The sequence below is a fragment of the Pan paniscus genome, chromosome 15, assembly GCF_029289425.2.
Source record: "Pan paniscus chromosome 15, NHGRI_mPanPan1-v2.0_pri, whole genome shotgun sequence".
In the NCBI taxonomy this organism is placed as follows: domain Eukaryota; kingdom Metazoa; phylum Chordata; class Mammalia; order Primates; family Hominidae; genus Pan; species Pan paniscus.
The window spans coordinates 37,058,848-37,071,278 of NC_073264.2; the positions used below are offsets into that span (position 1 = coordinate 37,058,848).

At 34.7% G+C, this 12,431-nt stretch overlaps 1 protein-coding gene and 1 pseudogene across 7 annotated transcripts in view; one reads left to right on the forward strand and one right to left on the reverse strand.

Annotated features, from left to right (window-relative positions):
- RALGAPA1 (Ral GTPase activating protein catalytic subunit alpha 1) overlaps positions 1-12,431 on the reverse strand; it is a 270,749-nt gene that overhangs the window by 206,072 nt on the left and 52,246 nt on the right. For all 7 annotated transcript variants that reach the window (XM_055097476.2, XM_034937441.3, XM_034937450.3 and 4 more), the window contains exons 7-10: positions 12,036-12,151; positions 7,262-7,400; positions 5,721-5,929; positions 3,825-4,064 (exon numbers count right to left, since the gene is read on the reverse strand). In XM_055097476.2, the coding sequence (XP_054953451.1) occupies positions 3,825-4,064; positions 5,721-5,929; positions 7,262-7,400; positions 12,036-12,151 (704 nt within the window). The remainder of the gene's footprint in view (positions 1-3,824; positions 4,065-5,720; positions 5,930-7,261; positions 7,401-12,035; positions 12,152-12,431) is intronic.
- Positions 11,571-11,707, forward strand: LOC112437094 (small nucleolar RNA SNORA31; annotated as a pseudogene).

The window sequence follows — 12,431 nt, forward strand, 5'->3', positions numbered from 1 at the left end:
AAAAAGATTCACAATAAAATTTAAAACATTAAAATAGTTAAAATGATCCCAAAGAAATTCTAAGATACAGAAAAATTAACCTGTTTTAAAAAATTAGTATGTACTTCCCACTCAATTTTGCTGCCAATCTAAAACACTGAAAAATAAAATTTAATAATCTTAAAAAATTAATATCCTCCAGAGCTAAAATATTACACAAGTTGTCAGACTACAACCTAGCAGCTTGAATTTACTATAGACCAGAGACCTATGTCCTTGCAGATTCCAAAATATGATTTTGCCAACATGCTAAATATGAATTGTGAGGAAAGACTGTTATTAGCCATAGCTAAAAACTGATGTATAAAACCAGAGTGATAATTTATCAATTTATAATGAGAAATAACTGTCAAAGAAATCAGAATATTCAAGTTCATAAATCAGCAGTTAATTCGTCTATGAAGAAGCAACAAAAGACCTGGAATAATCTTGACAAGGAGAACAAAGCAGGAGGTACCCACATGTCTTGATTTCAAAATACATTACTAAACAGTAATCAAAACAGTATGGTACCAGCATAAAAAACAGACATATAGAGCAATGGAACAGACAGCCAGAAATACACATACACAGACACACAGACAGACAGACACACACACACACACACACACACACACACACACACACACACACACACACACACACACACACACAGTATTATCCAGCCTTTAAAAAGCAGAAAATCTGGCCGGGCACAGTGGCTCACGCCTGTAATCCCAACACTTTGAGAGGTTGAGGCGGGCAGATCACGAGGTCAGGAGTTCCAGACCAGCCTGATCAACATGGTGAAACCCCATCTCTACCAAAAATACAAAAATTAGCTGGTCATGGTGGCGCATGCCTGTAATCCCAGCTACCCAAGAGGCTGAGGCAGAAGAACTACTTGAACCCGAGAGGCAGAGTCTGCAGTGAGCCGAGATAGTGCCACTGTACTCCAGCCTGGGTGACAGCACAAGACTCCATCTCAAAAAAAAAAAAAAAAAAAAAGGCAGAAAATCCTAGGGCCAGGCACAGTGGCTCATGCCTTCAATCCCAGCACGCTGGGAGGCTGACGAGAGAGGATGGCTTGAGGCAAGGACTTAGAGACCAGCCTGGGCAATATTATAGCGAGAACCCCTCTCTACAAAATAACTTTTAAAAATTAGCTAGGCATGGTGGTGTGCACCTGTAGCCCCAGCTACTCAGGAGGCTGAGGCATAGGTATCAGTTGAGCAGTGAGTTGTGATCACACCACTATACTCCAGCCTGGGAAATGGAGTGAGGCCCTGTTTCAAAAAAACAAAAAGAGGGAAATCCCACATTTGCAACAACATGGATTAACCCAGCAGACATTATTCTAAGTGAAATAAACTAGACACAGAAAGACAACTTACTGTATAATCTCACTTAAATTTGCAATATAAAAAATCAAACTTATAAAAACAGAGTGGAATGGTAGTGACTAAGGGCTGAGCAGCAGGCAAAATGGGAGATGCTGATCAAAATGTACAAAGGTTCAGTTATGTGGGATGAACAGGTTCTGGATATCTAGCATGGTGACTATAGTTAATAATCCCATATTTTACACTTGAAATTTGCTAGAAGATTTTAGCATAAGTGTTCTTACCATATGCAAGCAAATGAAATTTTATCTATGTAAGGCCATGATTATGTTAACCAGATTGATTGTAGTAATCATCCGCAATGTACAGGTATATCAAAACATCACAATGTACACCTTAAATATATAGAATTTTTATTTGTCGGGTATACCTCAATAAAGTTGGGAAAACCCCATAAAATTAGAAGTGTTTGATACCAACATACATCCACTAAAGTAATTTCTAAATGACGAACTTCAAGCAGAGGAAAGTGATTCTAAATAGAAGATCTGAAAGGGAAGAAATCATGATAAAATAAAGTGGCAAATATATAACAAATACACACCAACACAAAAAATAGAACGAAATTACTTGATAATAATATATATGTTGGGGGGAAAATCAGACTAGTAGGGTTCTAAGGTCCTTGTATTGATTAGGAAGAGGGTAAAAAAATAACTTTAGAACTTGAAAAGTGAAGTATACATGTTAAAACTTATACGATAACCACTAAAGGAAAAGGAATGGGGGCTGGGGGGAAAAGATAGAAAAAGACAGAAAGAAAAGACTAATAAAACTGACAAATCTCTGGCAAGAATCATCATTAAAAAAAAGAAAAAAAGAAAGAGAGAAAAACAAACAAGGGATAGGGCCAGGCACAGTGGCTCATGTCTATAATCCCAGCACTTTGGGAGGCCCAAGGCAGGAGGATTGCTTGAGGCCAGGAGTTCAAGACCAGCCTGGACAACAGAGCAAGACCCACTCTACAAAAAAATTAAAAAATCACCAGGCAATTAAATACTGCATTTATGGGAATGAAAAGGAGAAACATGACTATAAATGCTTCAGAGGTTAAAAGGATTATAAGAGGATGTGATAAGCTTTGTCAACAAATTTGAAAACAAACACAAGAAGAAATGCCTAGAAAAATAAACTTATTTAAACTGACTCAACAACTGGAAAGCCTGAATAGTTCTACAAGCTTTAAAATTCCCCACGAGTATTCCAACATAATTTGTCAAATGTCTTTCCTTTCCCAATTGTTACATATTCTGTAAACACAAACCTTAAATCTGGCTGGAACCACTGCCAACACTGGACAAAAATGAAAACGAGTTTGTTTCTTTAACTTAGGCTGACAAGGCTAATGCTGTCTCATGCTTTGTTTTACACATCAATAAGTATGTGTGGGAGATCAAGATTATTTGCTTTGCCTAGAGAGCTCCCTGGCATGTGAATGCAGTGTGGCACTGAATAAAGAGCACTGACATGGGAACCAGGATGTGGGCATTTTATTTGAAGATCTACCACTTACTTGCTGAGACACCTGAATGATCCCCCTCAGCTGCAAAACTCAATGTTGTTTACCTGTAAAAGTTAAGTGCCTTTGCCATCAAGAGCAAATAGTAGTTTTCGTAAGGTTTCTCTTCCACAAAATTTCTACATATTTGAGAACATGCACTTAGGGATTTCCAGCTGTTTCATGTGAAACAGCTTTCTGTTCTTTTATTTTCCCTTTTTTTTTTTCTATACTTTCCTTAAGAAATATCTGTCTTAACCAACTTTGACTTCAGAATGCCTTAGAGGACAAAACTAAGCCTTGAGGGTAAAAGCAATAAAAACCTCCCTTCTTATATCATAAACCATTTACTGATGATAGAGTGGAAGATAAAATAATTTTACCATAGTTTATTAATCAAATGATAGAAGAGTTTCAATCTATAATGAGTAATTTAAAAAATTATTCTAGTAACAGGAGTATAAGGGGAAAATAATTATTACGCTAAAAGTATCACAAACTAAAATATATAAAGAATAGAAAATACTAGAGGATTAGATGTAAATTATATAAACTAAGTATAAACTTAGTTTAATAATTACTTAGTTTAAAATTCTTAAACTAAGAATTACTACTAAGAATTACTTAAATTAGTTTAAAAATCTACATGAAGAATATATTTTAAATAGCTAATAATCAGTAATTTCTCTCTCTCTCTCGCTCTTTTTTTTTTTTTTAAGAGATGCGGTCTCTCCATGTTGTCCAAAGTGGCCTCAAACTCCTGGGCTCAAGCGATTCTCCCACCTCAGCCTCCTGAACAACTACAACTAAAGGTACACACCACTGTTCCCAGCTAAAAATCAGTATGTTTAATATTAAAGATAAAAGCCTTCCTTATAAATTAAAAATACTGAGAGGTATGTTACCTGACGAAATATCTCTGTCACAAAGTTTACATTACTCCTTTTAGAAGAAAAAACTCTGCGAACTATTTCAATGTCTGTGAGATGTTCTTCATCAATACTACAGAGACTAGATGAGCTAGGTTCTCGCTCCGTGAGAGTGCTTGTATTGGAATGAGACTGTTCGGGTTCTGTAGTTCTGTCTGCTTTATCAGCATTATCATTTTTGCTTTCTTCTCTGGATACTAAACTAGCAGCTGCTCTCTAAAATACAAAAAAAAAAAAAAAGAGAGAAACAATATCATAATCATTTAACTATGTATTTTGTCTTTTAATAGGTAATACTGACAAAATCCAAAACATTTCCCAAGTAATTTATACCACTGCTTAAACTCCGGGCATAGAGTTTCATTTAAAAGCCATTCTAAATAATTAAGTGGCAATGCAAGTAACTCAACATCTAAGTGACAGATACTCCAAAATGTGTGGTAATTAATCATCTACCCACCTATAGTTATATATTCTTCTCAGTAAGTTTGCAGTTCAAACAAGTTATTAATCAAAGCTGGGTGGATGAATAATGGAATTAGAGACAGCTCAGACCTTCAAGAATAAGTAAATAACTTAACATCAGAATGTTTACCTAATAAAAACTTAATGTTTAAAATTATCTCTATTTTACTGTGGACAAAAATTTAGACAAGTAAAAGTTTCTTAAACAAAACAAAAAACAAAGGAACAAAATTTATGACAGAAGTAGGAACAAAACTAACAGAAAATATTAGAAAACTTGAGAGAAAATTCTATAATTCTAATAATGGAATTTTCACCAAGTCTGAAGATCAAGCCTAACCAGATAGGGAAAAATCAAGTCTTAAGGTGGTGATAAGCAAATTACTATATGGTAGAAGTAGCACTATTCTGTGGTATAAATTACTTTCTGTTAAGTTATTCAATTTTTGGCCTCAGTTTTGTCATCCATAAAATAACAGAGCTTAAATAAATGATCTCAAATATACCTTTCCAACCAAAAACATTTATGATTTTCATCAATTACATTCTAGGATCAGAAAGCAGATAGTTCTGCTTGAGAATTTTCGCACTTAATAGTTCTTAATACAGAAGTTAGAGCAAAGTTTTGGAGGAAGACACACAATACAGTTTGCTAAAGATAAATAAACTAAGAGGAATAAAAGTCAAATTTTCTGAATTCTGATGAACTAAACACACGTTATACCTTTATCCTACTTATAAAAGATTTAAGGTGTTATAGAAAAAACACACATAGTTTAAGATTTTAAAAACTAAGAAAATCTGAGGAGAGGAAAATAAAAGTAGTAAAAATACTGTAATATAGACATGTTTAGAAAAATGTACGAGGGAAAATAGAAGATAAAAAAGAAGTATGAGGGAAAAAAGTAAACTGTTAAATCCAAAACAACAGTTTGAAATATTAGTTCCTCTACTGTATTGCTTTGTAATTTTATATCACATTTCTAGACTTGGCGTCTTTGTTGAAAAAGGGGGGAAGGGGGTGTGAACAGGTCTTTTAATCTGCATTTTGTGAATGCCCCCAAATTAAAAAGGGCCATCAAGGTTCTACCATTTGATCACAGTTCTTTTCACTTGTAAGATTTATCTGTACAATAAAGAATATTTTTAGTATTGTATAATTAAAATATAGAAATAAGAAGCTGAGACTGACATACTAATGAAATTATCTTCTATACTTCCCGTTTCATTTCTTTATTAAGAAACTTATTAATTCTATAATTAAGATTTGCATTTACAAAATATATTTATACAAATAAAATAGCACTATTATTTAAGTGTACGCTCCACCTAAGGCAACTGAACTCAATGGACTAAATATCAAAAGCCATTTCTAACTTTAACAGGCCTGCCTCATTTGTGCATTACCTGAATATTCTTTGGCAAGACTTCACCTTCCATCCCAGGAATATGAGGTCCTGTATGTGGTTTTGGCTCCAGCCAGAAAGAAACCAGCCAACGAATGACAATAACACGAGCCTTAATGAAAGGCTCCTTTGTACAATAGATTGCTTCATTGGTTTCAGCATCTTTCTTTATCATGACATAATGTGGCTTTGGTCTCATCTGCGGGATGTCTGTGCAAAATAAAAGGAAAATGAAAACCAAAATAAGAAAGAAATTATGTTTAGAAAAAACCTACATTTTTAAATACTTGAGAAAATATTGTTATGCTACTCTGGTTTCACAAGTAGCTTTAGCACAGAAATGACATTTCAAAATTTGCCAGATGTTTGCATGGAACTCAGAAGAGTGAACCATATATACCAGGATGATATGTGGAAACATGTATTTTTACAAAATATCAAAAAGTTCAGTGAACCTACCTAAGTACAAAGAAGCTTCCAGAACCATTTAAAATAAATAAGAGCTCACACTTCAATTAACCTACCACTGAAACACATAGTTTGAAGTCATACAAAATATGAGGTTTTACCTGAGCCTGTTAGTTGCCTAAACTTGGTATTAGGAACATCTTTCTGGGAAAGAGACAATTTACCTACGGACTACCAATACCTTCTATATATGGCAGAGATATGCTTCTAACCCAGGATTTGTACACAAGGCTCTAGGCTCAAGGTTCCAAGAGATATGTTGGCACAATAATTATTAAAAGTAATTGCAAAAACTGCCATTACTTTTGCACCAATCTATATAAATACTGGATGAAACATGGCTATGTAATTATTCACACAGAATTTGAATAAGACTAACACTTGATTGAACCCCCATATGGGGGGACCTTAAAAAGAAAATTTATAATATAGTCTAAGGATCATGCCAAACAAGAATTCAGTTTAATTTACAATCGCAAATATTTCTGGTGGGCTAACTTTTATAATTGATAAGATCCAGAGAACAAGTGTTTTTAAAAATCTGTTCATTGTTGGCTGGGTGTGGTGGCTCATGCTTATAATCCCAGCACTTTGGGAGGCTAAGGCAGGAGGATCACTTGAAGCCAGGAGTTCAAGACCAGCCTGGGCAACATAGGGAGATCCCATCTCTAAAAAAAAAAATAATTAGCCAGATGTGGTGGTGCATGACTGTTGTCCTAGCTACTGGGGAGGCTGAGATGGGAGGACTGCCTGAGCTCAGCAGTTCAAGGCTGCAGTGAGCTATAATTATGCCATTGCACTCCAGCCTCCTGGGTGACAGAGTGAGTCCCTGTCTCTTAAAAAAAAAAAAAAAAAAACAACAAAAAAAAAAAAAAAGAAAGAAAAACTCATTCTCATTGAAAATTTCCTATTAATATAAATTTGCTTTCAGTATGAATCTAGGTATCATATCTATACCAACCAATACAAGTATTAAATATGATCAGTTTCCTGCAGTAACAAATGCCAACTTTACAGTGAGAGATTATTTTACTCTTAAGTGTGATCTTTCAGAAAATTTCAAACATTACCTACCAAGTATAGGATGATATAAACTGTTTTCCTTACAGATGTTTGGAAAAATATAAGGCAAGTAATATTTCTTAAAATGTGAAAACAAAAATGAAAATCCCCTTTCTTGGTTTTCTTTGTTCTTCCATTCTAAACTTTTTACCTAAAAATAAATTATATAATTAGAATCATTCCAGAAGAAAGAATCTCTTAAATGCAAGTATTAGCAATTATAAACAAGCTTGTAAAAGGTTGCAATACACTGAACTGTTAACACTAAAGATCATGATACATAGCATAAGGACAAATCTTTTAAATTGGTCTAATGTCAAACAAGTACATTATGTATATGTTTAAAAAACCTTAGAAGTATGCTTCAAAAAACTATGAAAATTACACAAAAGTTGGCCCTACTAATGACAAAAATATTAAAGTTCTTTCCCTTTTGCCCATTCCTGAATAATTCAGCCTAAAAAACCATACAAAATACATAAGCATATGTGGCAGGGGTGTGTGTATGTAAGCAGTAGCAGCAGTCAAGTGCAGACGATCAGAGCCTGACACAGGACGCAGGGCATCCATAAAGGGGGTACAGCAGAGGCAGTAACCCAGTGGGGACTCACAGTCTGAGAGGAGTGAGGAGGGTGTCCATGAAGTGGAAGAAGTGAGGACAGAAAGAGATATAGCAGTATAATATAGGGTATGAGAACTCTAAGAAGGTGACGAAGACATCCAAGCAGGTGGTTGGCAAAGGCCCAGAGTGGGGTACTGGAACCCAATCAAGTTAAGGAGAATGTCTGCAGAGGAGGGCAATGGTGGCAACGGGAGATTGATTATACACAAGGGGGACTGATTAAATAAGTATATATACTAAGAATAATATGAACCACATTTCTCATTGACAGGTAAGAGTTATAAATATGGAAAGGAAGAAACCAGAATGAACCCTGTGGTACTAGACTAAAAGCTGGAAAATGGGTATGAATTAACATTAAGATAGATAGATAAACAGACAGACAGACAGAAACATGGATTTGTGTGTGTCTGTGTCTGTGAATACAATTCTTCATTAAAATGAATGACAGCTCCTTAGAGAAGCAGCAGATTCCAGAGTGGACAAGGAAGGTACGAGATGAGCTTGGAACATCTTGTGGTGCCAGGAAGTAAGGAAGTGCTCAGACAATGACGGAAACAATTCAAAGGCATAGGATTCAGCTTGAAGGAACTTCCACTAGACAAATTTAGGACAACCTGAGCATCAAAATTGGTAACTGTAGTAAACATTAACACATGAATTCACAGGAATGCATAAATCCGTGTTGAGATAAATAAGTAAGTAAACAAATGGGGAGGGGAGAAAGCTTTTTCCTACAGTATGTAGCCAACTCTTGAATGTAGAAGTAATGATGGAATTAATATCACCAGTTGGCCAAAAAGTAGAAACAACTCAAATACTCATCGGCTGATGAAGAGATAAACAAAATACTGTATATGTATACAATATAATATTATTCACCGCAATAAAAATGAAGTATCGATACGTGCTACAACATGGATACACCTTGAAAACATTTGCTAAGTAAAAGAAGCTAGTCAATAAAGACTACATATTGTATGATCCTATTAACATGAAATGTCCAGAATAGGCAAATATATAGAGACAGAAAATCAATTCATGTTTGCATAGGGGTGGGGATGAAAGGGTTGGGGGTAAGAGGACTGACTCCTAATGGGTATGAGGTTTCTTATTAGCACTAAAATTATACTGTGATGGCTGTGTAACCCTGTGAATACACTTAAAACACACTGAACTGTATGTTTTAAGTGAGTGAACTATATAAAATGTGCATCATATCTCAATAAAGCTGTTTTTTAAAAATTATCATTTGGTAACCCGCGTAATTACAAAGTCAAAAGCCTTCAATGGATCCTAAAACATGTGAAATTTCTGTAAGAAAGGGGATATTTAGGTAGTTACACAGTACTTCCCCACAAAATACTTGTTGATTTTCCAGTGTAATACTTACTGATAATACACTGGAAAAGCCTGGCAGACGCTACCTTAATCAAAGGATTAAAGCCAACATTGCTCATACATCAGAATTAGCTCAAAATGGACCACAGACCTTAATGTAAAACATAAAACTATAAAACTTCAAGAAGAAAACGTAGGAGAATATCTTTGTGACATTTGATTAGGCAAAGATTAGAAACAATTCCAAAAGTCAGATCCATTAAAAAAGTGGTATAGTGGACTTCATCAAAATAAAAAGCTTCTAAAAAGACTGCTATGAAAACGGAAAGATGAGCTACTGGGAGAAAATATTTGCAAAACATACATCTGACTAAGGACTTCTTTCTAAAACATATAAAAAGCTTAAACTTAATAAGACAAGCCAATTTAAAAATGGGCAAAAAAAGTGAACAGACACTTCACCCAAGATATATGGATGAAAAATAAGCACATAAAAAGATATTCAACATACCATTAGCTGTTAGGGAAATACAAATTAAAACCATAATGAGATACCACTACACATTCACTAGAATGGCTAAAATTACAAATTGACCGTACCAACTGTTGGTGAGGATGTGAAGCAATTGTATAAGTCTTACATATTGCTGGTGGAATGTAAAAAGGTACAGTCATTTGGAAAACAGCTTGGTAGTTTCTTAGTCAATATATACCCCTACTATTTGACCCAGCCATTCTACTGTTATTATGTCCACACAAAACTTGTTTACCAATATTCACAGCAGTTTTACTTTAAATAGCCAAAAATTAGAGACCATTCAAATAACCATGAACAAATAACTGAATAAACTGGTGCATCCCTTACAATGGAATGCTATAAAAGGAGCAAACTGCTGACACATACAAGAAGATAGACAATTCTCAAAATAATCAAACAGAAAACAAAGCAAGACCAAAAAAAAGTATGTACCCTATGATTATATTTACATAAAACTATGGAAAACAAACTATTCTATAATGACAAAAAACAGATCAATGGATGTCTAAAGATAAAATGGTGGTGTGAGAATTCAAGGGGATGAATTACAAAGGGATCCAAGGGGCACGGTGGCTCACGCCTATAATCACAGCATTTTGGGAGGCCAAGGTGGGAGGATCACTTGAGCTCAGGAGTTTGAGACCAGCCTGGGCAACACAGTGAGACCTTATCTCTCTCTAACAAAAAAAAAAAAAAAGTTTTAGTTCGCCAGGCTCGGTGGTCTGTAGTCCCAGCTACTTGGGAGGTTGAGGTGGCAGGATCACTTAGGCCCAGGAGGTTGAGGCTGCAGTAAGCCATAACTGGGCCACTGTACTCCAGCCTGGGTTACAGAGCAAGACCTTGTCTCAAACAAACAAAAAAACAAAGCAAACAAAGATCCAAGAAAATGCCTAGAGGTGATAAATATATACATTATCTTAATTGTAAAGGTTTCATGGATGTATACACATAATAAAATTCATTAAACTGTAAATTTCAAATATTGCAGTTTATTGTGTATCAATTATAGCTCAATAAATCAGTAAAGCAATCTTTAAAATCTATATGAAGTACAAAAGTATTTTTTAAAGAAAAATTAGTAATAACAATGATGATCATAACACCTGCCCACTACAGAACACTTATGGCATGCTGTGCATTATTTTATTCTAAGCACTGTGCACTATTTAGGCCTCATACACCAAAATGGTATTATTTTTATCTCTATTTCACAAATAAGGACACAGAAACACTAAGTGGTTATTAACTAATTTGCCAATGGCCACACTATTAGTAAAATGTGGAATCAGGGTTCAAACTCTGGCAATCTAGTTTAGGGTCCAAATTAACTTTATAATGTTTGTTTCTGAGGTATGAGGAATTTTTGTGTTTGGAGCCATTACAAGAAATGTGTAAATAAAAGCGTTTTCATCAGTCAATCAGGGTATGCAAATTTTATATCTAAAGGTGAATAGGTTACCTTGCAAAATACATGCACCTAGAAATTCAAAAGGTACAAACAGGTTTAAGTGTAAATTACATTTCTCCTAATCATTATCCTGCAGCCCACCTCCCTAGTTGTTACATATTGGCAGATTGATTCCTAAATCAAACAATTTTCAGCTTTTCATTTGAACTATCACAACTGCTGATCACAAATGAAAGGATTAGAAAATAAGCGCAACTGTCTCACATAAGAAGGTATACGCAGAGTCTACAAAATTGTCCCTCTCTAGATTCCTAAGAGTGTCGTCATCCCTCCAATGATTTGAGAAAGAGATATTAACATATTTTCAATAGCAAAAATTTGTCACTTCTTCTTCAAGAAAATAAGCAACTATATGCATCTACTATGTGACAGACCTGGAGCAGTTACTGTCTGCTGCTAAGGTTTCCACTACAGATGCAAGAAAAACATGTCCTTGTACTTTCTGTCTTTTTTATTGTGGCAGCCAAGGATGAATAGAGGGATACAGGGAAAAAACACGAAGAGGGAATTTTTTTAACTAAGGAATACCCTTCTAAAGAGTGAAGAGTCTATTTTACTCCAAAGAAGAATCTAAAACTTGAGTTTACATGAGAAGTGTAGGAAATATCCCCTACCACCATCACTTGGTTGATTACACTTGTAAAAGCTTAAAAGCTAAAGCTAATTAAAAGCAAGCCATTGACCCTTCCCCTCCAACCTCCCTGACAAAAAGAAAATAAGCAAATATCTACTATGACAGAATAATGGTAAGAGACAGAAAAGGGAATCACCCACATAGGATAGTAAGGAGTGTGATATCAAAGAAGATAACAAGTACCTGAATGACTATGTATTTTAGAAGTGCTTCAAGAAAATAGCTTGTGAGATCTTCTTGCCCTTTATCTCCTGATTGTGGGGGGACAAGAGGAGTGATTTCTTCTATAGTGACTTGAGCTATCCAAAGACAAAAGAATAGTATATAGTTACAAAACAAATTTAATAAAACAATAATATAACCAAATAAACTTTAACTGCAAAATGAGTATGCAATGAAAATTGCTTGAAAACTTTCTAATGACTGATCCTTGAAATAAATCTTAAGATCATCCCTGATAGTTGATCACAAAAATAAATTTTATTTATTTATTTATTATTATTATTATTATTATTTTTTTTTTTTGAGACGGAGTCTCACTCTGTTACCCTGGCTGGAGTGCAATGAATGGCACGATCT